General features: G+C 35.8%; 1 protein-coding gene across 12 annotated transcripts in view; it reads right to left on the bottom strand.

Annotated features, from left to right (window-relative positions):
* VPS13A (vacuolar protein sorting 13 homolog A) overlaps positions 1-26,916 on the bottom strand; it is a 105,765-nt gene that overhangs the window by 47,308 nt on the left and 31,541 nt on the right. For all 12 annotated transcript variants that reach the window (XR_010426523.1, XM_064641317.1, XM_064641316.1 and 9 more), the window contains exons 21-39: positions 26,345-26,477; positions 25,444-25,561; positions 21,109-21,247; positions 16,604-16,688; positions 14,740-14,915; positions 13,098-13,254; positions 12,676-12,755; positions 12,356-12,415; positions 12,129-12,279; positions 11,583-11,699; positions 11,397-11,500; positions 10,770-10,937; positions 10,161-10,459; positions 9,221-9,368; positions 8,252-8,402; positions 4,952-5,076; positions 3,936-4,105; positions 3,127-3,347; positions 1,724-1,956 (exon numbers count right to left, since the gene is read on the bottom strand). Coding sequence is in view for 11 of the 12 variants with exons in the window: in XM_064641317.1 (XP_064497387.1) it covers positions 1,724-1,956; positions 3,127-3,347; positions 3,936-4,105; positions 4,952-5,076; positions 8,252-8,402; positions 9,221-9,368; positions 10,161-10,459; positions 10,770-10,937; positions 11,397-11,500; positions 11,583-11,699; positions 12,129-12,279; positions 12,356-12,415; positions 12,676-12,755; positions 13,098-13,254; positions 14,740-14,915; positions 16,604-16,688; positions 21,109-21,247; positions 25,444-25,561; positions 26,345-26,477 (2,835 nt within the window). In the remaining variant the exon portion in view is untranslated. The remainder of the gene's footprint in view (positions 1-1,723; positions 1,957-3,126; positions 3,348-3,935; positions 4,106-4,951; positions 5,077-8,251; positions 8,403-9,220; positions 9,369-10,160; positions 10,460-10,769; positions 10,938-11,396; positions 11,501-11,582; positions 11,700-12,128; positions 12,280-12,355; positions 12,416-12,675; positions 12,756-13,097; positions 13,255-14,739; positions 14,916-16,603; positions 16,689-21,108; positions 21,248-25,443; positions 25,562-26,344; positions 26,478-26,916) is intronic.

The raw sequence follows: 26,916 nt of genomic DNA, 5'->3' as shown, positions 1-26,916 counted from the left end.
TGTTACAGACAGGAATGAAAAATAACATATTCCTCTTTAAAGCAATGCACATGTAAGAAATGCATAGAAACAATCTCATCACTTGTGCTATTCTATATCCAAAAGCTAGTTTCCTGTCTATCTGGGGAAACCTATTTGGCATATGGATGTGGCACTAAGGGATATGGTTTAAGGGTGACTGTGGTGGTGCTGGGTTGATGGTTGGACTAGATAATCTTGAAGGTCTCTTCCAACCTTGATGATTCTGTTATCAGAAGGATGAATTCATCCAATCTGATGTTTTCCTTAAGTATAGGCAATATAAAATCTTACTATCAACATCACCCTTCAGCAATCTTGTAATCTTCACATAACCTAATATCACTTAGTTTCTTTCCTTTCTTGACCAAAGGCAGCCATGGAATCTCTAATCCTCTGATTACTTTCCCAGACTGGATTGTTTACAGAAAACCTGAGTTCATAAGTTTGCTTACATGCATGTTTTCAAAACAGTGGTTATGTGGCTACCTGCAGCGAAAGTCTTTTTTTTTTCTTTTAAGTATTCCACTTAAGAACATTCTGAATCTTTCAAGGAAGGTACTGTTTAAGTATTTAAACTAGTGTCCTCTGAAGTTTTTTCCCTATCTATAGCACAAGCATCCTGTCAGATACAGGTCTTCTTCTCTGTTTCTACAGTCTGAGATGAGGTTCTGGCAGAAGATATTCCTGTAAGAGGGAAAGCTTGGTGTGAAGCCTTCCAATTGCTTTGTACAAAGAAAGCCATATTTATGCCACATTTGCCAGCTATGGAAATGGAAATCAAGTGGCATTGTGCTGTTGCTATCAATGGAAGTGCATTGCTTTCTCAATGACTAGATTAACATATCAGTGCAATTAAAGACTTCTACCTAGGGAGTTAACTCAGCTGCTACGATTCTACCTGAAAATGAGTCCCAGTCCTCTGTACTTATAGCTTTAGTCTTTTCAGTGTTAACTCCATAAGTAAGCAAGCATTAACAGAGAGCTGAAAAAGACTCACAAATTCATCAGTGGTCTGAGTAATGGCTAACAGTTGGATATACTGTCAATTTTAATTTTTTCTCTGATGCAACAATATCATCACAGAGTTAACTGAGGTACATTCCGCTGTACAGGCAGAAAAGCTGTAAGAAGCTCCAGGAGTCAATGCAATTCTACCTGGTCAGTAACTAACAAGTCTGATTCTGTTGCCAAAATGTAAACACGTAGTTTCAACTATAACAGATAATTCCTTAATACAAAGGAATTTATGAACAGCATATCACAATTAAACTGTTTCATAATAGGTACTTCCCATTCTCTCTGTGACCCTGTCATTCTCTTTCATAACTACTTGATGCAAACTTTCAGACTGAAAGACTGAAAGTATTCCAGATTTACTATACTGCATTTGAAATAGTGTAAACTTATAAAATTCTATTTATTTGGCTTACACAGGATATGAGATATAATTAACATTTTACTCCTTGAGGCTCTTCAATTTAGCTCGTCATACAAAGCAAACATCAACACCACAAGACAAAGATGATGTTTTAGGCATATCAGAAAAAAACAGAATAAAATCAACAAAATGTTAGCCACAAAATTTTACTCATCTATCCATGGTATACATTTTAACAACGAAAGTTTCAGAAATAACTTGTATTTTAGCTTGTATAAGTTACACAGCATCTTTTAGATACACACTGGATGTTTGTAAACTCACCGTAGTAATGTTCCCATTCCTTTTTTCTGGAATAAATGGGCATGCTTTCATTTGTATGTCTTTAACAGCAGCTGTCATGTTGTACCTTCCAGGGCTATTTTTAATGAAGACCTCACACTGTGTTGTAGCCACCAATGCAGGAGCATCACTTCTTGTTAAATCAGCCACAAACACAATCTCTGGATTTTTAATAACAATGTTCATCTCCATTGTAGATACAGGCTGCACAGGTGCTTCAAAAACATAAATAACATTAGTTTAATTGTTCAAAGATTAAATTTTAATCATTTGCATCTCTTTTTAACTTACATGGAAGTTTTAAAGATTTAGTGATAAGATCTAACATAACTGGTGTCAGCAAATCTGTAGATCCCTGCAACTGGCTGCGATTACTAAGATCTTTGCTGGAGGCACAAAACCATTAAAGACCTAATTACTTTCAGATACAAAAAAAGACTCCACAAAACATCTTTGTCAAAATCAAAAGGACTTTAACAGTATCAGCACTGTTAAAGTCTCTGACAATAATCAGCTGACAATTAGCTGATACTGAATATCAGTTTTATTCAATACCTACATCAGCCAACTACGAAAGTGTTGGGCACATTTTTTACTCTCTGGAGTAGGAAAACCACATTTTCCATGGGATAATAATGCAGCACTTACTGATGCTTGATGTAACCATTTGCAATAACAATATACTTTCATATAAAACTTCCTTACCTGTTTAGATTTTCATCATCATCAAATAATCACAACAGATCTGGCTGAGGTGGACACAACCAAGATATTTAGGGCACAGTAAAACAAAACTAAAATAAACAGGGACTTGCTTGGCCCACCTGATGCAAACTACCTGAGGCCTGGAAGCATAAAAGCCTACTTCTTCCTCTTACGCTCTAATTTTTGATATCAGATACTCAACCTAAAAGCCTGTCTTCTGATGTAGGGAGAAATGTGCATCAGTGGACAAGTGAAATGACATTTCTAGGCAGCAGTATCAGGCAGGCTGATTTCATGTGTAAGCCTAATATAATATGGTCCATCACTCTTCAGAAGGATGAAAATGATGACAGTGATAATCATCCTTATAAACAAAAGAAAATGCCAGCTAAAGAATGCCAGCTGTAACTGTCCTTTTCCATTTTATTTTATTTCATTTTAAACATGCATCTTTAAGTATTCCTTTGTCTGGTAAGACAAGGCTTCATTTGGAAATAAAGACCAAAGGTCATGAACCTATTTCCATGAGGCAAAGAAAGCAACACAGTTACAAGAAGATGTTCCATACACATAAACACAGGAAATAACATAAAAAGAGTATTGTATTTTTTAAATAGTATTACAATGCCAAAATTACGTGGATATTTAAATTCAGATTTTAAACTATTCCCAGTATATACCTTGGTCCTTTAAAGGTAATGTCTGTTTGAGATTTCTCTGTGCAGCAGCACTTTCTGCATTAGCCTTTAGAAATATATCTGCTACAGTAAGTAGAAACTCCATGCTTGCACAAAGGTATATCTCTTGAACAATCACATCAAGAACAGTGCCATCTCTCCCCTGTTTGTAGCTTATATCCACCATAACTTTCTTTTCAAATCCATGTTTCATTTCCACCATTCTGAAAGACAATTAAGGTGGCATTTAATGAGATAATAAAAAAACAGCCACAAATACTGAAAAACATGCAAGATTCTCATCTAGCTGCAATACATTAACAAGAGTGAATTTAAAAAGTAATACCAATAATTTTAAAACATGACCAATAAAAGCATTAACATAAATTTTATATAACTTTAAAACTAACTGGACTCTCATACACTGATAACTAAGGGTGTTGATAGCTTTAGCAAATCAAATCATCATAATTCCTTGTTCACATATCAAAAGTACTACACTGACATTTGTTACTACTCATGAAAAATAATCCTAGTCTTACTTAAAAGTTCATTAAAGCAAAAAGCAAAAATTTTTCAATGCATATTTATTCATTTCATATTTATAGCTCGATTTATTTCATTTATTCATTTATTAGCATTTATATTGGTCTCTCACAAAGATATGTGGAACAAAAACCAAGTAAGACATGTAAGTCTACAGTAACAGGTACGCTAAAACAACAGCAGTTTTAACAGAACACTAAAAAAATGGAACATTTTTAGCTATTTGTCAAACTCCAGTAAACAGTAATTCATGTCAAATCACAGACCTTGGTGTAGCCTTCTGGATTGACTGTCTTTTATCATCTAATGTACAATTTGTCAGTTTGACTGAAGCATTCATTGAGCCATCTGATAACATTTTCAGAGCAGCTGACATCAAAACTAATTTAAGCTCTGCAAGCTTCAAAAGGTCATCTCTCTGATCCAAACTGGTAACCTGTTTAAATCAAATGTTTGTAGACTTCATTACAGGTAGGGAAAATAATATACTGGTGTGATATAGAGTTTTATTCTAATAAAACTTCCAAAATTAATATATTAAATGAGTCCACTACTCATTCAAAAGACAACCACAACAAATAAAATACAGAGAAAACTTAAAGAAAGCTTTATCCTCCTACCATCTTTCTAAAGCGAGCTTACATCAGTGAGAGAGAGACAATGTTTACAAGAAAGTAATGCAATTTTGGTTTCTTTGTATGTAAAAACACATAGCATATGCAAAGATGTCAATTAAGAATTAAATTTTGTCTCTTATGACTATGCAGTGTTTAACCAGACACTGGAAAATTGTTCATAATCTAAAATAATATCCAATAAGTCTACAATAAAATATTATCTTTTGTCAGAAATCTGCTGTAAATTTAAACCAAGATGAATATAAATGCATTCCTACTGTAAATACAAATTCAAAATCTCTCTCCCCCCCAAAAAAAAAAATTATTTGTGTGTCTGTGTTCACATGTGTACGTGTAACTAATGCATAGGCTGTGTTCCTCTGCATTTTTTTCTTCCCAAACTGTATTTTAAACTAAGATAAATTTCCATCAAATTTTTACTCAGATCACAGAAGATGCCAGGTATTATGCCAGTTATTCTCTTTCCTGTAGTATCTGCGAAGTGATTTAGCTAAAATAGCTGTTTATCATTTCCATCACATTTGTTACTATTGCTAGAAAACACTTTCTCTCCTCATAAATTAAACTACTCTTGTTCAGAATTTCCAGGACTCCAGGCAACCTTAAAGCTGTTGCTTTCTCTTAGTAACCAAAATAATATTTACCTGTTTTGAATTTGGACTATACAACACTAAAGTCAGAGAGTCGAATTTGAAGTCCAGTTTTAGTGTTGTTTTTATTTGTACAGGTGAATGCAATTCCACAACAGCTGATGTCACAACAGTTACACCTTTCAGAAATCAGAAAAACAGTTAACACTAAAGAAAATTACCTGGCTGTAAACAAGGAAAAAACCAAACCAAACCAAAACATCCTCACTAATGACATGAAGACAACAATTTCCCTTTTCTTCCACATGTAAATCCATCCTCACTTAGGATTTGTTTATCATGCTTTCTGTAATTACTTTTCACAAAATCATACAACATTTGAGAATATAAACCACTCCCCTTATATATTCTACATGTGATTTTTACCATCTTTAAGACATAAATATACAATTTCCCTTAGTGTAGTATGGTACTCCTTGCCAGAATGTTACAAGGAATACAAACTTACTTTCATCTTTATTTGTTCATCTGCCACATTTTTGCTGTTTTTCACATTTAATACAGTAATTCAACGAAAGCTACTTTTCTTAACTTTGCCTTTTTATTTAGTATGTGCTGAGCAGTCTATGTGCAATGACGTATTGAACTTTTAGGGGTGTCATAACTATGACAAGACAAATAGATCTAAATCTGAACAGCAATGGAACCAGCACACATAAGAAAAAGAGTACCATGGCAGCTTTCTAAAGTTGGGATGTTACCACATATTACGACCCGCCCCAGGAAAAGAGGGGGGGGGTAACCCACGTTTTATCAAAAATTCCTTTGGGGTGGATTAAAGTGAAACGACACTAAATAATCGGTGTATGAAAACATATATTGATAAGATTTATTTTAACAATTTTGAATCAATAGGTAAGTTAACATTTTTGGGTGCTGTCATAATCAATAGGTAAGCTAACATTTTTGGGTGCTGTCATAACCTTTCTGGGGAGGAGAAAAATGCATAGGGGAGAGAAAGGCAGGATAAGAGCAAGGGAGAGTAAGGGAAAGAAAAGCTGAGAGTGGACAGATGTCCATAGTCACCGCCCACGGGGTCCAGCGATAAAACTTGATAGTTGCAGCTTCCATGTCTGTTGGTTGAAGTGGTGGTCTTGATCTGCTGGGGGTGAAGGAGGGAAGCCCCCACACTCCAAGAAGTTATGAATTATCATATCCATGGTCAGTGTCACGGGCCATGCCTCGAGCCTCCAACCTCTCCATGGGCCCTGCGCAAGAGCTCCTGTGTCTGGCCTGGCTCCCGCCTTTCAAGTTTAGCAGAGGGAGGGAAGGTCCTGATTGCTCGTCAGATGTAACAATAGTCAAAAGCCTGCAAGCTCAGCTCTTATCTTTCAGGACTTCACACCTCCAGCACTGGAGGGAGGGAGGGGCCCGACTGCTCATCAGAGGTATCATGCAAGTCAAAAGCCTGCAAAAGTCTCCTAGAATGCATAAATCATTAACCATTTCAGTCTCTGACACTACATTCAACCAACAGACTTGTAAGCGCGCCTCACATTATGGCCAGGTGATGGAGAGCTGCATTCTGGAGGCCATCTCTGTCTGCATGAATGACAGGGAAGTGATCAGGAGTCGTCAGCATGGATTCACTAAAGCAAAATCATACTTGACCAACCTGATTGCCTTCTATGATAAAACAACTACCTTGATGGATGAGGGGAGAGCAGTGGATATTGTCTACCTCAACTTCAGCAAGGCCTTTGACCCTGTCTCTCACGACATTCTCACGGGCAAACTCGGGAAGTGAGGCCTGGATGAGTGGACAGTGAGGTGGATTGAGAACTGGGTGAACAGCAGATCCCAGCGGGTCATAATCAGTGGCACAGGATCTAGTTGGAGGCCTGTCACTAGTGGTGTTCTCCAAGGTTCAATACTGGGCCCAGTATTGTTTAACTTCTCCATCAGTGACCTGGAAGGGCAGATGCCTCCTCAGTGAGTTCACTGGCAACACAAAGCTGTGAAGAGTGGTTGATACCCCAGAGTGCTATGCAGTCCTTAAGGAGAACCTCAACAGGCTGAATAAATGGGAGAGAACTGCCTGAAGTTCAGTAAAGACAAGTGCAGGGTCCTGCTCCTGGGGAACAACCGCAGGCACCAGTACAGGTTGGGGCCAACATGCTGGAAAGCACCTCTGTGGAGAAGGACATGGGGATCCTGGTGGACTGTGAGCTGCCTATGAGCCAGCAGTGTGCCCTGGTGGTCATAAATGCCATGGTATCCTCAGATATGGAATTATATCCAATTGGTGGCCAGTCACCAGTGGAGTTCCCCAGGGCTCAGTATTAGGACCAGTTCTCTTCAGCATCTTTACTGATGATTTGGACAAGGTGATCAAGTCCATTCACAGATGACACTAAGTTGGGTGGGACTTGATGATCTGCTGGAGAGTAGGAAGGCTCTCCAGAAGGATCTGGATAGCTGAATTGATTAATCAAGGCCAACAGCATGAGGTTCAACAAACCCACGTGGTGGGTCCTGACCCTGGGTCACAGCAACCACATGCCACGCTACAGGTTGAGCGGAAGAGTGACTGGAAAGCTGCCCAGTGGAAAAGGATGTGGGACTGCTGGTGGACAGCGGCTGAACATAAGCCAGCAGTGTGTCCATGAAGGCCAGTGGCATCCTGGCTTTGATCAAAAATACTACAGTCAGCAGGACCAGGGAAGTGATACTCAGCCAGCACTTGAGGAGAGGCTGTACTTTGAATCCTGTGTCGAGTTCCGGCCCTTAACAACAAGAAAGACATTGAGGTGCCCCAGCATGTCCAGAGAAGGGCAACAGACTTGGTGAAGGAAGGGTCTGGAGTGCAAGTCTTATGAGAAGCAGCTGAGATAGCTGGGGTTGTTTAATCTGGAGAACAGGAAACTCACGGGTTTTGTCACTCCCTACAACTACTTGAAAGGAAGTTGTAGCAAGGGTTGGTCTCTTTTGACAGGTAACTAGTGATAGGACAAGACAACACAGGCCTCAAGGTGAGCCAGGGGAGGTTCAGGTTGGACATCAGGAAGAATTTCTGCTCACAGGAAGGTGGTGGAATCACTATTCCTGGAAGTGTTCAAGAAATTACATGGATCTGGCACTTAGTGCTGAGGTTTAGTTGATGTGGTGGTGTTCACTCAAAGGTTGGATTCGATGATCTTGGAGGTCTTTTCCAACTTTAATGACTCTGTGATTCTACAGTATTGTTAAACACAACTGAATCTGCCATCCTTTTATAAATGCAATTCCAACAAAAGTAATAAACTAATAATAATACCTAAAAATGCCAGACTATGTCATTTTAGAAAATATTACCTGCAGAGTGCTGTGAAGTACTATGCGTATCACTACAATATCTAGTTGATTCTTTTGCTTCTGGAAAAGATGTTGATGCACCAGAGCTTTCCCCTGTATTTTCATTTAGTGTCCTCAGTATTGTAGTAATATCTTCCTGACTGAGAATTAGCTTTAAAAACAATTGGAATTAAAATCACAATTACAACTCAGTTCACGTAGCTTTCCATAACTAAAATGTGAGTTTACAAGTAAACAGATAAATTAAATTAATCTCATATGAGTCTCTGTTTAGGAGACTAAAGAACAAGTAAAACGTTTTTCTCAAATTCACAAAACCTTTATGGTAATTTCTAGAAATCAGAAGTCAGTCATACATTATTTTGTTTTCATCCAAAAAATTTCTTTACCAACTTACAGTTTAGAAACTAGAACATTAGATGTACACATGCAGTTGGACTTCCAGTCACCCAAAACTGTTATGTGCATTTAGTCAGAAGGTAGTTTACATTAATAGTTATGAGTTCTATTTCAAAATCTGGCAAAATGGCTTTCCTCATACACCTGACAACCTTTATATTTTTTAATGTTAAATTTAAATGAACACATGCACTAACTCATATTCAGGCTTGTCATGGGTATGAATTCATGCTGCTATTAAACAAACCAATAAACCCCAACTTTTTCCAAGCCTTCTTTGAAAGATACTGACAGGTAAAAGAAGGCTAAAACAGCACAAATATGTTTTAACTAATAATAGTAATTTATAGTACAAAGTCTCCCTGCAGTATCACAGATGAAACACAGAACTTAGATTAGAAAAGAAAGCTATTCGCTTCCTTTTCCCCTATCAAGCAACAAAATCCACTCTACATCTACGTCTTGAAATCAAACAACAACCTAACAAATGAGCTTGGACTTTAACGGAGAGAAAAATAAATCCATTTTCCTCAAACATTTTAACAGTTGACTTCAGAAATGAGTGCTTACATTCATAGCCTTGAGTCGGCCAGATATTTCAATATCAGGAACTTCATTATACCATGTGGCAGCTAAATTTCGTTCAACAGCTACTTCCAGATTGATTGGCTGCAGCAACTGAACTTCTGTTTGCAAAGAACCTTGCTCATAGCAGGATCTGTGAACAGAAACAAAATACTCCCTGCTTTACATATTTTGCTTACACATTCTAACAAACACATTTCTGTACTTCCTTAATGTTTTTAAACAGTGCTATGAAACTGTCTTTATATCACTCTTAATAGCTCTAGTTAAAATCTTACTCCACCAGCTAGGCATCTTTCTTTGTCAGGGAGGAGACATCAGGCACCTACCAGGCACACATCATATAAACTCTTGCAAGTTAGGACATCTTACCTGATCTCCAGTGGAGAGCAATTTCTTCTTTCTTCAGTACTCTTCAACCGTGTTTGAAAAGCCCCTTCCCCCTTCCCTCTCCACTCACCAATCCCTGCACCAACAACCATTTTCAAACAGATTTTTATGGCTATCTGACTTAGTACCTTTCCTGCTGTGCACAGCTTGAAAATCCCATTGAAATAGCCAGTTACAAATGAGTATAACCTGTCCCAAAGTAATGAATGATATATAAGTCTATGCTACTAAACATCATATCATGGCTAGGCTTCACAAACGAAGATTTAGGAAGGCTCTATCCACATTGCTACTAAACAATTTTGCCTATAAAAACATTTGCTTCTATTTAAAGATATGTAGATTGCTATTCTTCCTAAACCATACAATTTTATTGCTTTTAAAAAATGTTAGTTTGCCATTATATTTCAAGATAATAGTGAATCTGTCAACCACCAACCTTTAACTAACTATTTAGCAACTCCTCAAAGCTCTCTATCTGAAGAAGAATCCCAGAAGCATTTAACGAATTTTGAAAATATTGACATTACATTACCTGTATAACTTCAGTTCACTCAATTTCACCGTCATAGAGTCAATAACAGGTGGAAGATTGTAACACATTCTTGTTTTAGCGATAAAGAATTGGTTCTTCACGGTGATTAGACCAAGATCAGCCACAAGAACATTCTCAGACATTGCTGATTGTGGAATGATTACAACAGGCGCTTTGATGTTAATATCTAGTGCCAAACGGGAACTACGCTCTTTTACACCTGTAGCTGCTTTCTCTGCTGCTTGAACAGTTGCTTCAGTAAGAGCTTCCTTCGCAGCTTGAAAGTTATTTATAAAAGCCTAGGAAAAGAATACAGATCTTGGAAATTAATTACTAAGAACTGCACTACTTCAAAAACACTAAGAATCATAGTTATTCTTAGGAGACTGTTTTTCCTACACACTTTTTCCAAATCCTTTAATAGGATAATCTTTCCTCAAATATGATAAACTATGCATATATATATATATATAAAAATTTACATACTAAATATTTGGAAAATTATAATTATATTTGGTAAGAGCAGTGATCACTCCATACAGAATCCTTTTCTGGTTCTGACAATGTTACTTGAATGCTAAGAAACAGTATCTGGGAAATTTAACTTACCAAAATAGATGAAACAAACTTGTTGACAAAAAGTACTTGAATACACCCAACAGTGAGATAAACACGATTGTCAACAACATCCATATTTGAATATGCAACGCCATCTGTAGCATTCACATATGATATCATTCTGAAGTTGAAGACTTCTTTTTCTGTGATGTACAGAGCCTTAGGAAGACAAAAATACAGTATCTCTACTCTAAAAACTTACATGCTGAAGAAACTTAACTCTGAAATAAACATAATACCTCACACTCCTATGACATTTTTACCTCAAATATCTCAACAAGAAATGAAAAAAAAAAATCAAATTTAAAAAATCCATTGAAATAGCTGAAAATATTCAGTTGGAATCTCAGCTTGAATAATTCTGTTCATTAAAGTCAGCAGCACAAGAGATGTAATGAGCAGCTGGGTATTACTGGGTATCACAGTTGCACAAATTAATGTCAGCCTAATAATTACTGGTTGTGGGAGCAAAATCAATGTGTCTATAGAGAATGCTGCTCCCACCAAATACATAAAACATGATTGAAAAAGTCACAGCAGAGAGTTGAGTCCATAAGTAAGTTCAATTTAGCATCAATATTCCACTGAAAAAAGTCAATAATAAATGCAAATGCATACCTTTTTATACAATGCTGTCTCATCAGAATCCAAAATAACGATGTTCTTCAATTTTGCAGTCACTTCGGTTGCTGTTTTCCTCATGATCACTTGGCTATCCAGACCTCAAAAAACAAGATATACAAAATCTATAGACTGTTCTGGTTACAAAGTTCTGTATCTTCGTGACTAAAGTTTTTCTCCTACCTTCAATGTGAATTTCAGCTATTCTTTGTTTTTTCTCTCTAATAAAGATACTCAAACACGATAAATCTGCACAGATATTGAGGTCAATAACATCTTCATACTTCGATTTTTTTGATGCTGTGGGAAACACAAAATAATAAAAGTTACAGTTTTTCCAAGAGGAGATTTAATATTTTAGTGTCCCTTTGAACTGCACAGTAAGCAAAAGAGGAGACTGATGCTCCTCAAGAATAAGGTAATAACTGTAAATAACTGTAAATAACTGTAATGCCATCAAAAGCCTTAATTCATACCAGGAAAAAAAATTTTAAAATGACAATTTATGAATTTTTTATTTGCATCTACTCAGTGCCTCAAATGCACAGCAAAGGTACGTCTCAATCTCTGTGTCAGAAAACTACACATGGATAAGCATATAAATCCCAAGCAAAATTTCTCATATCAAGTCACTAACAGGTTTACTAAACTAGAAAATACATTCATTTTCTTCTTGCTTAAGTGAAGAGAAAGGAATGAAAAGAGGAAAAATATAATAAAGAAACTTACTTAATTTCTTAAGAACATCCTTCTTCTCCTCTATTTTTTCAGGGACTCCTGCAACTTTAGTTTCTTGTTTGGGTAGAAGATTATTCAGATAGTTCATAGTATTCAGCAGAGCTTCAGTATGCAAATGAACATCTAAAGATGAAAAGTTCACCTAGAAGAACAACTTTTGTTTATTCAATATGCCTGTCTCCCCACTGAGAAAACTATGTTAAAAAAAGACATCATACCTTTATTTTTTGTAGAACATTCTGATAGGTAGTTTTGAGTTCTGGTCCGTTAATATCAGTCTATTCCATCAAAAGTGCACACAAAACACATAAAGAAAACAGGAGAAGTTTGGAAATTTCATTAGAGAGAACTTATATTCAAAACCACTACAACTTAAGATGTACAAGTTATTCTGTTTAGGAAGCAGACAAACTTTGCACATGACACTCAAGATGCTAAAGGCATAAATAAGTGAGAAGAACCTTCAACAATTACTCCATAATATTGTACTATTTATGATAGGTTTACAATTCAAAAGCAAAGTCTGCTCTTTTCTCACCTTTATGTACTCTAGAGTGAGAAGATCATCTTCTACATTATCCAATGTAGTAATTATGTAAACTGGCTTGTCGTTATCATCTTAAAAAAAAAACCCCACAAAAAAATAAGATTACTTTTTTTAAAAGAAAAAAATCTACAACTTTCTTAATCTATATACTACAACCTAGGCTACTAACTGTCATTACTGTTTAATCACAAAACCTCTTTTGCAGACCTAAACTACTTAGATGTCTCTCAAATCATCAGCACCAGAACGTATTTACCAAAGCACTAATAAGAGAATGAGCTCCTACTTCCCCCCCCAATATTTAATTTAGAAAGCAAATATTCCCTAGTTGACAAAAGTCCTACAAGACTTTTTGAAGACAAATTCAAAATGTTATTTGTGAGTAATTTTTTGATCAGACTATAAACACTTACCCATATACTCTGGGCACAGCAGACAAACTTCACGAAGGAAAGCATTTGCAGTCATGTCAAATGTTCTTAATTTAAGTTCTGTGCCTAAGCCCAAAATATCAAGCTGCAGCACAGGTATCTCAGTATTATCAGTACAACGGCATAATTTAACTAAGACCTAAAAAAAACACACACCCCCAAAACCAGTAGGGGATTATTCTCTTAGTTTTTATATAGGATAAAATATTTACATACATTCTACCAGTTAATGTGTATTTGTGTATTGACCATTTAACACATTAATACATTAATACATACAGCAAACACCTTGGAAAAAATAAACAATTCATCAAGTAACATTGCTCAATTTGTTTGCCGCTATTTTAACAAAAACTTCAAACATGCACACTTGTAATACCAAAGTAACAGTTACACAAACTAAATAATTTAGTTACACAAACTAAATTCTGTATAGCACCTAGTAACGTTGAACACAGTCAAAACTAGATTTTCAGTCAGCATACAGTGTTTACTGCTTTCATTGGAATTTCTCTGAACACTCCTGGTAATTTAGATTCCCAAGATTAATGTTAGGCAGCAGGATTTACTACTTTTGCACCCATGCATGACAACAATGTTATTAAATAAATACCTAGCTGAACTGTTGTATCTGAACTTCACAACCAAAGCAAAACAAAGATATGTACACTTCCTTTCCATATAATACTGTCTACAAATAAGGAAAATCAAAACCTAACCCAGTAAACTGTGAAGCCAACAAATGGAGAGGTGATTTCTAAGAGATTCCCAACTGTACTTTTTTCTTACAGATTGTAAGATAATTTCCATTAGAGAATAGTGTAAAATACAGCATCTATCTTTAGACTAGTAGTTCTTAAACAAGGCGTTGTCATCACACAAAGAACAGCTCATTTCAGTTTTATTTGTAGCAAAGTTTTAGTATATAGTATGTTGCAAGCTAGCTATGATGTGTTGAAGACATTCTGCAATCCCTTGTAAAGTTAACTGAATTTGTATGATTTATTTGTATAATAAATGTAAAGTAAAATACAGTGATTAGCAACAATAACACTAATGGTCTAATGATAAAGGCAATGATAGTGTTAAGACACCACCTTTTTTACTAGATCAGCTGATATAGTCAGAAACAGTTGTCTTGCATTTGGATAAAATACTCTTTTTTCCCCCCTGTGTCTGAAGCAGCAAGAACACCACAGAAAACTCAGCATAATGAAGATGTTATAGATTTAGGTGTGCAGACAACAGGATCTGGGAAAAACTGGAGCAGAAAAATATGTTTTTTGTTACAAGAGGAAACATTAATGAAGTTTTCCCAATGAACACAGCAGTATCTAGAAAAAAATGTCAAAAACTAAATATTTACCTAAAACAAATACATAATGTGATTTTTGAGTGATAGGTAAAGAAAATTCAGTGATAAAACTGGATAAAGCAAAGTATTTCAGTGATGAAAATGATGTAGAAGCACAACTGCGGCTTGGAAAAAACTCTGCAGAATAGTTTTGGCAAAAAAATGGGGAATGAATACTTCTGCAGGCATGGATTTATGAACACAACAAATAGGAGAAATTACAGTCCTGATGTGCTTCAGAGAAATTTTTAAAAAACCAAGTAACTTTACCTCAGCAACTTCAAACCTGAGCTGGAATTCTGTCATATTTTTCAAAGATTCTTGTTTACGTAGTCTTTTTTGCCTTGCAGTACTGCCAGCTTGCTTGAGGGAACCAGACGGGGCTTCAAAAAATGTCACTTCTTCCATAGGACTGCTTAGTGCATCATAAAATTCTTCTTCTGATTCTATGGATTAATTCACAACCACATTACATACACAGTTTAGACAGCTAAAATTTTGGTATTACTATGACTTAGAATTTTTATGCCTACATCTATAAAAGCTTAAATATCCAAGTATCTAGCTCATAATTAGCAACCAATAAAGTCTGTTTCTATAATTACCTCCACTCCTGCCTTCACAACTTTACACCACACCTACAGCTATCACGTCATCTTAAATTTCAGTTCTCATCAGCTAATTCCCTTATCAACATTCTCTCACTACTGGATGTGTAAAAGACAGCACAAACTGTGGCTCATCTTGCCTTTGGTGCATATTAATAGATTATCTCCCCTGCTGGCCTGACTGCTGCTGAGGGCTGCAGCCTCTGCTTCAATATCAGGGGCACTACTTTGGATCTCTCCCTGCTACAGATCTCCCATTTCAGGAGAGACTCCTAAGGACTATCAAGCTTTTAATCCACTTGACATTACTATGGAAATATAAACAAGACAAATACATTGCACTGTTTTGTAAAGCTCTTGTCAGTCACCTAAAAATCATGAAGACTGAAGTTTAAGGTAACTGTGGAAAAAGTATCCTTCTCAAGAAATTATATGAAGAGCTATTTTCTAAGGCTTAAAAGCATCCCTGAGTTTGGAGGGTGAAGATCAAGAAATAACATGAATCACTTAAAAAGATCATACAGTTGTATGTACAGTATAGATTAAAAATCAGACTTTATTCAACCTAAATCTAGTTAATTACTTTCTCAAATTACTTGTTGCCAGCATTCATCCTCCTTTCATCCTCATTTTTAAGAGTTGAAAGACACTTCCTTTGGACACAAAGGAACTCATACAAAAAATAAATGAAGATGCACAAATACATGTTTCTATATATACTGCACATACACTGAGTTTCAAGCTATAAAGTAGATATAAAAATTAACTTTGCTAATAATTTCGCTAGTATTTGCAAACCACATATATCATTACCTTGAGAAAGGAGAAGCTGTTCTCTTTTCTCCAGCTGAGTGTTTTGGCATCACAAAAAAAATTGATACTGAAATAATACTGATATATTTGCTTATTTTCAAATGTAACTACTAGATGAAATGTTAGGATCTAGCTAAGCTCTTTGAACAGCAAAACAGTACTAAATACAAGTGGTTTCTCCACAGACAATCTTCTATTTTGAATTGAAAAATTCATTCAAAATGCTTGCTTATTAAAACACGGTAGTTTCTAACAATCATCGTTTCAGGATTTTATAATTTAAATAAATCCAACTAAATAGGAGATAACTCCTTCATAAGAAGAAAATAATCTAAACTGTCATCACAGGACTAAGTACATACTAAATGTCATAAATATTACTTCAGATGCTCTGAACAGAGACTTGCAACAATATATGCTACATACAAAAACATACAAACCATACCAAACAAACATGTTACCGTTTTACCTTCAGAAAGAAAATGACAAAAACAAACATACAAAATTTTACTGCTGTGAGAAAATACACAAATAGTTTGTACAGTGTGAATTATAATAATCTACACACAATATAACATTATTCAACCCTCAAGAATTTGAAACAAAGCCAAAAGTGGTTGCTTATAGTAAGAGTAATAAATTCATTCAATGAGCTCCTAAACTTCTTGACTTGACCTATTTCTTAAGCAAAACTTTAAATTAGATTATATTACCTGACTCAGGAAATGAATGAAGATCCAGAGAAGGAAACATGCCTTGTGATAAATGTGGTGCTGAAAGCACAGGGGATATTCCAGCCTGAAACAGGAGATACCATAAAATTTTTTGCTTGAATTTATTGGTCATGCTATTGCATGCACATATGCTCTGTGAAAGTTTTACCACTTAGGGAAACTTGTCTAAGTTTAAATGCAAATCATTACAGTTAAACACTTACATCACTGAAATAACCAACATGGGGAGAAATGAGACCTAAATTAGACAGAAGCAGCAGGTATTGCACTGTCATCTAGTTACAGAGAGAACACAGAAAAGACAGTGAAGAAGTTCAAACATACAACTTCACAGATCAAAACAGGGACAGAAATGGCACATCATATGAAAAACCACGAGAAAAGAAAACCTGTTCTCTGAGAGGACTACAGTATGGCAACTTCAGAGAACAATAAAGACCAAGAGCTTTTTTATAAAAATCACACAATACAAGTGCCAGGTGGAAAAAAAAGAAAAAAGAGCTAGACAAAACATTACAGCAGACAAAACTCTTTCTTGATTTCACAGAATCGTAGATACATTTAGGTTGGAAAAGACCCTTCAAGATCACCAAGTCCAACTAGCATTAAGCCTAGCACTGCCAGGGACATGGTTTAGTGGCAGAATTAAGTGCCACATCTACAAGTCTTTTAAATAGCTCAGGAGTGGTGACTCATCCACATCCCTGGGTAGGCTGTTCCAATGTTTGACAATACTTTTGGTAAAGAAACTTCTCCTAATATCCAATCTAAGCCTCCCCTGGAGCAACTTGAGTCTACTTACTCTTGTCCCATCACTTTTTCCTTGGGAGGAAAGACAGACATCAGTCTTTCTTTCTGGGAGTGAGGGACCCAAAACTGAACACAGGATTCTAGGTGTGGCCTCACCAGTGTCAAGGACAGGTGGAAGATCACTGCCCTGGTCCTGCTGGCCACACTGTTTCTGATACAGGCCAGGATGCCACCTGGGCACACTGCTGGCTCACATTCAGCTGCTGTTGATCAGCACCCCCACGTCCTTTTCTGATGGACAACTTTCCAGTCAGTCTGCCCCAAGTCTGTAGCACTGTACGGGGTTGTTATGGCCAAACTTAGGACCCAGCATTTTGCCGTCTTTAATCTCACTTCTTCACACATCTGAAAAATCAAACACTAGTAGAGAAACTGAGGGGAGATCTCACGGCAGTCTACAACTTCCTCACAAAGGGAAGCAGAGGGGCAACCACTGATCTCTTTTCTCTGGTGACCAGTGACAGGACCCAAGGGAACAGCCTTAAGCTGTGTCAGAGGAAGTTTAGGTTGGGTATTATCATCCAGAGGGTGGTTGGGTATTGAAGCAGGCTTCTCAGGGAAGTAGTCACAGCACTCAGTCTGACAGAGTTCAAGAAGTTCAAGAGTTCAAGCATTTGGACAATGCTCTAAGGCACGTGGGTGACTCTCGGGGTGTTCCTATGCAGGGCGAGGAGTTGGACTTTGATGATCCTTGTGGGTTCTTTCCAACTCAGCATTTTCTATGATTCTAAGATTCTTGAATTGTGAGATGCAGTTATGCATAACCCAGCGAAGCAACTGACAATATGTGAAATGCCACTAGAGTGCACAAAAGTACAGGAATCCTCCACTCCACCTGGTTTCATACATGATAGAATTAAGTTCTCTTAGTAAGGGTAACCAAATGGTTTATTCACCATCAAGTCTCAGGAAGCAGTCTTGGTGATCTGAGTTCATAAAGCATTCTAATCTGCAAGTTCCAGCTGCATATGTAGCGTACATGTGCCTTGCACACAATACTAAAGTAAGAAGAGAGCTGTGCACTGTCTGTGTGCCCTTTTTCTGGAGTGCCTTTGGCTCTGGACTGCACAGTCAACAGCTCTTTCCCTGCACTATCACCCTCCCTCCACCCTTATTACTGCACCTTTCAAAGCTTAGTGTCAGACAACTATTCACAGAATTACAGTATTTTACAGAAATATAAACATTATGGCAACAAGAAACATTAATCTTTGAACACTTCCCAAGGCTATATTTTTCATCTCCCTCATAACATTTCAACAGCCTCATTCATAGTCTCCAACCTACTTAATTTGACCTTTCTGAATATACCCATGTCCACAAGTAATAAATATATCAACTACATAAGAGTCTTGTAACTTGTGAAAGCTGCTCATCTGTAACTTCCACATTCTAAGAAGACAAGAAGAAAATGTAACATTTGACTTCATAATACCAAAAAATGAAAAATAAAGTCTTCCATGCTGGTCTTATGCTAAAGTACAAGTGCAGAATGCAAAAATGTAGAAGGAGCTGTTTCAAAAAGTCTTCTGTTGTCACAGCCCAAGAACACTTCCACCACTAATTCAAAATGTAAAGAACAAAGTTCACATGCAGCACTCTAAAAAAGGATAGCACATCCTTTTCAGTTCAGAAGTGGTGTGATGCTAACAAAGTTCAGAAGAATTTCAACTGTAGGGATGAAAGCTACCACCAAAGCAGAAAATCCACTCAATACAACCAAACTTAATACCATCAATTAAAGTCTGCCAAGCTCTGTGGTAGATGGAAGACTGAGCAGACATATTTAAGCACAGAGGGAGCTTCGCCTGCGTGGTCTGTGCCCTCGCAGGAGATAAGAAGGGGAGCCTCGGAGCACACAGAGGAGAAGGACAACTCTAAACCCAGGCAGATGGAGCTCGCTTAGCCCTGTAAGGCCATCCATCTAAGAGAAGGTCACTCTAAACAAACCTATGTCCTGAGGACCTCGTTGCCACCGTCCAAGCTCGCTTGGCCCTGGCAGATGAATCTTAGGATTAAAGGGTGGGCTCAGTTCAGCGCATACTGCATCTCATCTAAAAAATCCATTGTGCAGGCTCGAAGGCCTTACCCACATTTGCAAAGCTGACAATGACTGACATATAATGCAAATATATTCACGCTTGCTCCACAGTCTTTCCTCACCTCATCTTGTAAATCACAACTAATGTACAGGTAATACTAACCACATCAAGATCACTTAAAATGTTTCAGATCTAATACTTGAATTCTATAATTGAATTCAATATAGTAAATGTTATAAAGCAAAAGATAATCATCTTATATGTGTAGATTCTGTGTATGTATAAAAACTATGTAAAGTCCCATTACTTACCTCAAACAAAGTTTGTCTGTGATTAGTTGCAAAAAACAACAGAGACTAGGGCAGCTTTTGGCTGAGTATACTAGTAGTATATGAAGAGTGAAAGAGCAGGTCAGAATTAGCTAAAATTTTAACAGCACCACTGAAAAGATGGCAAGAACCACATGTCGAAGTGAAACAGTCTTCACTGTATATATACTTTCAATAGGTATGCATGTCTAGTTGTTGTGTTTACAGTTACTGAATATTATGCTAACATAACCCATAGAAAATGCCAAACTGCATCAACTGCCTTCATGAACAGGGCAGAATAACTTTTACAAAGATGGAAAGACAAATTATCAAATAATCTTAAAAAAAAGCCAACACAAAGATGACCAGTAGTCCTTTAGAACCAAGTACACAGAAGATTAAATAACAGAATGTTGGAAATATTTACAAATGACAAAAAAATGGACAGCCAAATTTTGTCTTTGACCTTGAGATTTGACATATTTTCTAATGATAGAACTGCTTTAAACACACATAAAATATAACCAGATCACACAGGCTAGATTTATGATAAAAATTAGGAACTGGAAGTTCATTTCCTAGTTTTGCTAAAAACAGCTCAAAAGGTAAAACATACTTTTCAGGAATAATACGAAAGGGGTAAACTTCTGTTCTGAAGAAAGCATAAAACAGTGACCCAAATCATTTTCACTAAGGGAAAGGGGTTGGGAAGGAAGGAGAGAACACACTCCAAACTCCTAAACATTACAAATGCAAGGCAGAACTTCTACCCACTAAGTTATGTTGTGTAACTGAAAAAAAAAGAAAGATGAGAAAAGCACTGAAGTCAGCTGAAAAAAAGCTGCCACTTTTGCTAGGCAGACACTGTTTATAAAACAGTGCCTGCCCAGCCGCAGATAGTGAATATTTTGTTTGTTTGTTTTTGAAACTTAAACTCTCATCTATTACTTGAACTTTTAAAAATTGTGACATTTCAACGTTTTCTTTGCTGAACCCAAACTCTGCGGCACTCTGATATATGTGTAAATTTGAAGGTACCATTAAGCTAATCCTCAGCAAAAGTGAGCATATTTGTTAATCAAGATTAATATGAACTACAAATTAATTCCCACAGCAGTAAAACTCTGGGAGGGTTTATTTCAAATCCAGCCACTGGACAGCTATTTCATAGTTACTGGCTAAAGAATGAGCTAACTTTTCCAAGAGGCATTAAGCAAATGCTTGTTCTTCACTTTCCTGCGCTTCTTTCAAAATTGCATTGCTAATGGCAAGAAGGTGTTTTGCTAATCATTTTTTATGAAATATCTTTTAAAAACCTTACCTCAGCTGGTTTTGGAGGAGAACTGGTAGCAGGCACACTTTTTGGCTTAGGAATGCTATCAATTAGCTCCAAGATACTTGTCAGCTTCTGATCTGATACTTGGATAGAAAGTAAAGGCATCTGTCCAGAGAGTTTGAACCTGTTTTGTAAAGAATCAAAGTCAAAACTTTCAAAGTTAAAACAATCAATCTTAAATCTATTTCATTCAAACTTCATGTTAATTTTCTTCCGAGAAACACAAAAGTCTTCCTGGTCAGAAAATCACTCATCTAACCATTGCACATAATACATACATATATATATGTATATATATATATATAAACACACACATAAATAGTACTAATAACCCCTTGTGATTTGGCTACATAAGCATATTTCCCTCACAATCTGAAATTTTTGCCTCTTGTTTATGTATTTAATCTAAGTACTTGCAATAAATTACATTACTGAGCCTTTACACGGTATTTTATAGAAGAGAAGGTTGAGGAGTTTTTTTGCATACGAATGTTTAGGGCCCAAATGTCAAAAAAAGTGACTTCCCAGAAGAAATGTATATTTAAGCTGACTCTAGCAGTAGTCTAAATGGCAGAGCAAAGTAGGATATAAAAGAATAAAATAAGTCTTTAAAAATGAAAACAGTAAAACAAATTTTAAGCCCATCTGAATAGGCTTTTGGCCAAAAAGAATCACCTCAAACACAGACACTAACTTTTTAAAGACCTAAAGCCCAATTCAGTTTCTCATACAAGTGAGTTTAACAGAAAGCAGAGAAATGGCTCGAATAATATTCTTATGCTTCTATTACAACTTCTAGTTAGAAGAGATAAAGAGGTTGGTTTAACAGATCAACTTTCTCCAACCACAGGTAGCAGCAGATGCTTAACACACGGGGTGTAAGGAACACCTCCCACTTTTGACGTGCTTAACTCATAACTCTGTCTTCAAAGGGACATATAATATATGACCGGTGAAGATGTGAGGACAAAAAAACCCCACATTTTCAATCATCCTCAGCTAATTTTGGGACTATGATAGTAACTGAAAAAACAGCTCCTGATACTTGAGCAAGCAAAGCACAAACTTGTACACGTTAAACTGCGACAGTAAGTAAATAGTTTTCTCCAATTTATGAATTTCTTCACATCCTTAAATTCTTACAGGATTAATTCGCGACTAGTTTTGACTTTTATTCTTAATTCCAATTCTGTCAGAGAAATTTATCCTTCTTTTTTTTTTTTTTTATTATAACAGAGAAGATTGGGGTAAATGAGTAGCTACCATGTTTGAAATGACCTCTCCATCTACTGCTCAAGTGCTCCAGCAACTGAGGACACTTAGCAATTCTCACCTATATTACACTTAAATCTCCCTACAAAAATTCATGTATATTGTGCAGGCATTTTGACAAAGTTTTCCATTTCGACAGCCCATGCAGTTATACAGAATGCACTTAGCAGATACCAGGCAGATAATTGCAAATAATCCCAATTCACTACACTGCTCTTGAAACAAAAGCTTTTAAGGTTCAGAAAACATCCAGAATTGGAATAAAATTATTCCCCATCTTTAGACACTGAGGCACGGAGGAGGTAAGTGTTTCAATTGACGAGGAAATCTGAGAAACTTCAGTGTTCAGTGTGGTCGTATTTAGAGAGAAGGAAATCTTAATGCCACTGCCAAAGCTGCAAATAGGTACATTCCTTCACATTGGAATTTTTATTGTGTTTTTAATGAATCCTATTATATGAAAGGATGCTCTTAATAGTGCTATCGCAATACTGGCTTCATACGCCTTCAAACTACATGACAGACTCTCAGACACCTCCTTTAGAAAACAGGGGAAACATATGACACGATAAAATGAACATAAAAAAAATAAAGCCTGACACAGGCTAGAAAACCACAGAATCATATTGGTGCTTCCAAATGTGAAGTGACAGATACTATAAGGAAATCACTTCTGGTAATTTCTATTACCAGAAATTAAATAAAGTCAGATATTCATATCCAACCAAAGAGTGAAAGTCCATTTTAAGGATCAGAAAACACGAGTAGATGAAAACACAGGTTAACAGTGAAAGGCCCTTGATACAGTGGTCATTACTAAATTAGAATTACCTAAATTAATATTCTCTTCAAGGCAGCAATATAGAAATGTGCCTTCCTAAAGAAAGCCAGCACAAAGCCCCAGTAAATTCATTACTGTTTTAAACAGTAATATCACAAAAAATTCAACTAAATTCAATGGTCACCCAAGGATGTGCAAACATTAAAGAATAAAAAAGTACAGCTACCCAATCACCTTCTTTTTAGATAACTAAATGTAAAACAGGTGCCCTCCAAACTAAGAGACTCATTCATAAAAATCTACGACATTAAACAAAATAATTCTGGTACTAGTTTTTTTTGTAGAACTAATATCTTTCCACTCACTTTTCTCAACAGAACTATGCTGTTCTATGCAGATAGTTCCAAATATCAATAAAAAAGCTCTGGAAAAATATAATGCTGGCTTTATAAGAGAGTATACTCGTAAAAATTGAAATATAAAGGAATAGCTACATGTATACTAAAAATACATTTATACATACATAATTGATGTGAGCAATACTGATGCATAACACTTTATTCAATTACAAATATTAAAATTTACAATTTAGGTGATTCTTGCTGAAACAAAAGCTATCAGTTAACTTTTATTATTTGTGCACAATGTCATTTAGAGATCACATGGGCTAAACCATAGAATCATATATATCGTAAGTATCTGTACAGAAACAGTCACCAACAGAACTTTCTTAAAAACAAAAAGAGATTATGCAGTGATAAAAAGAGATCTGGCATTTGAAGTTACACAGATACTGATAAGTTTGGGGGGGTTGAGTAGTAAAAGGTAGACCAAAAAATGGAACATTTCTAGTTTTAATTGATTTGGGAGATATAAAAAAAGGTCTAATTCCCACCATCAGGTAAAAAGCTGCATATCATTTCAAGACTGATAGATTACTCTGGAGTATTTTAATACCATCTGCAGAACACATTCTGAAAGCATTTGGAGACTAGGTACAAAATGTTCTGCTATTGTTGAGTCATGGTATCAAACATGGTAGATTTGAAATGGCTACTTGCTCTTGGTGTAAGTTAAAGCATTATCTTTTATTACTAACTCACTATGGTATACACTTATCTGTACCAAACTGCTATTTGTAGCATTCCTAGCAGTTGTGGAGAGTACAGGAAGAAGAACAGCTTATCTCCAAGAAACAGAACTATCCCAGGGGAAGAAAAATCTGTAATTTCTAGACACAAGTAGAAACTATTTACTGTAAATTGAGTGGCTGTATGAGAGTTTGGAATACAGAAATAATATCCACCAGGGAAGAATTTCCCAGAATCTGTATAGACACAGGAACTGCCAAAAGGAGCAGCACACCTGGTAGCCAAGACAGACAGGTAGTATTACAGTATGGCAACAAGTGTTCTTATTAAGAGCAGACACTCCTTAATTCAGGTTACACTGGCATAACTTTGATAGATGTCGATTACAAACCTACATTAAAATTAAAATAAAGCCATTCTGTTATGACTATAGAAATGAAATCTAATTTTCTAACATAAAAAGATTCCTGTGAATTGCACTTCCCTTATTTGAGTTTCTTCACCAAACAGACAAAAAGTAAGGAGGGAAAGCATATCTTTTGTAAAGTCAAGCATCAAAACTGTGGCCTCCCAGGTTTCCAGAAGATGGCACCATTACACGACGCAATCATTGACCACTATTAAGAGTACTATACATTTTATTCCAATTGAGTACATTTCCATAACCAACAGAATTTTGCTAAGTAAGTTTAAGTGCAAACTCAATGCATTAAGAGCTGTTTCCCTGAGAAGTGATCCCTAGTATGTAAACAAACAAGAAGAATAATCCAAGTCAAAGAGAGGGAGTATGACAGCATTATTTTTCAAAATATTTTTTGATGTTTATAAAAGAGACTCTAAGTTTGGATTTTTAGCTCCTCAGTATTTCCAATGAGAATTGAAATGTAGCTCTTCGAAAGACTCAACTAGAACAAGCAATACTATCTTTAATAAAAATCTTTAAATATATTATACATTTTACTTTTATAACAATATAACATTCTATGACCTTTTCAACATATGAAAATGTCTTCATTTTATTATCATTTTTCTACATACATGTATTTTACTTCCAAGAGTCACACCTAGCCAATTTTAAATAGCACAGGTAAAACTACATTGTTACTTTTCCCTCCCCCTCACCCCCCCCAAAAAAGTAATTTACTATAAAATTTCAAAATTGGGAAAAACACATACTTGGGCATTCTTGCATCTGTAACAACCATAGCCCTGCTAAATTCCATATTTACATCCAAGGGCTGCAAGATACATTGAGATGAATTTTTTAGCTTCCGAGCTTCTTGCCAGTTCTCATCTACAAGAACAAAGGAAACCTACACTTTAAACATTGGAAGAGATCTTCTCATTACACATATCACAGAATTAGTATCTAATATTAGTATATATTGCTAAAAATTCAGGTGACATGATCTCTTTTACAGGTCTATATATCAACAGATATACATTATAGAAGCTCTGAATTCAGACACAGAACGCTACCGAATAATTTCTCCCATTCACATCTAAACAGTTACCCCATCTATGCTGCAGCCATCTAAGAGTCTGATTCTTAACATGCATGGTACTGAGAGTTGAGACTGGAACCAAAGGATTAAGAATTAAATGCTTATGACTTCTCTGATTATAACTGACTCTATATTGCTAGTTACCAAACTATTAGTCAAAGTTTCCTTCGACACCCGATCAAAGTAAATTGATTCTGATTCTTTCTTTACCTTTACAAAATGATCAAACCTACAACTTCTTGTGGATTCTGCTCTAAATTTAGGGAAGAAAAGGTATCAAAGGAAAATACCATAGACAAACTAATTAGTCCTATATTTATTATGCAATAAATAAATTAGATGTCTTCAAATATAAAGGATTTTATTATAAATCTGTTTATTTAGCAAAAACTAAGATTGTAATCGAGTCCCTAAAGGTATGTTTTGGAAATTCGTAACATGTTCATAGTATTGAGTTTAGAACACATTGGAAGACGTTTCAAAGATTCTCCACTGCTTCAGTTAAAAATATAAGAGGCTCAACAGCAACCATAAAATTCATATAAAGAAAGATTACTTTCATGAATACTTACCATGTTTGCTGTACAGTAAGTGTATACTGCTGAGTTGGATGTCAAAACTGTCATAAGCTCTTGACATTATATCTTCAATAGTGCTTTGTCCTACTTTGAGTTCTGACAAATCAGAACGATTTTTGCTTGTCATCTTAAGACAAAAAAAAGAATAAATCAATTTCAAAAATATTCAAAGCACTAATTCTAAACCCACTTGTTCCTACCATGACAAAAGATTAAATTTAATTCCTCAGTACAAGGGCACAGACTCTTACAACTATCACAGCACAGGAGAACTAGAATTAGTAGTTCAAATTCTGCATCAAAATGAAAAATAGAGAGTATAAAACCCTATCTCTTCTTCAAGGAAAGAAACAAAATAAAAAGTGAATTAAAATATGTGAAGCTTTAGACAATATATTTTGCATTAAATCATTTTCTTTAACAAGTGACTCATACTCCAAAGTGTAAAGTCTCAAACCCTCTGTAATCAGTAGAATAATTGTTCAGTATTTTTATATATAAAAATATTACTGCATTAATCAATTCCGAAATATGAAATTGATTTCTGAGTTCTGCTGAATTCAGTT

This window comes from Pseudopipra pipra, chromosome Z, assembly GCF_036250125.1.
Source record: "Pseudopipra pipra isolate bDixPip1 chromosome Z, bDixPip1.hap1, whole genome shotgun sequence".
Lineage (NCBI taxonomy): Eukaryota > Metazoa > Chordata > Aves > Passeriformes > Pipridae > Pseudopipra > Pseudopipra pipra.
Note: the sequence above shows the minus strand (reverse complement) of the source record. Positions and strands in the feature narration are given on the sequence as shown.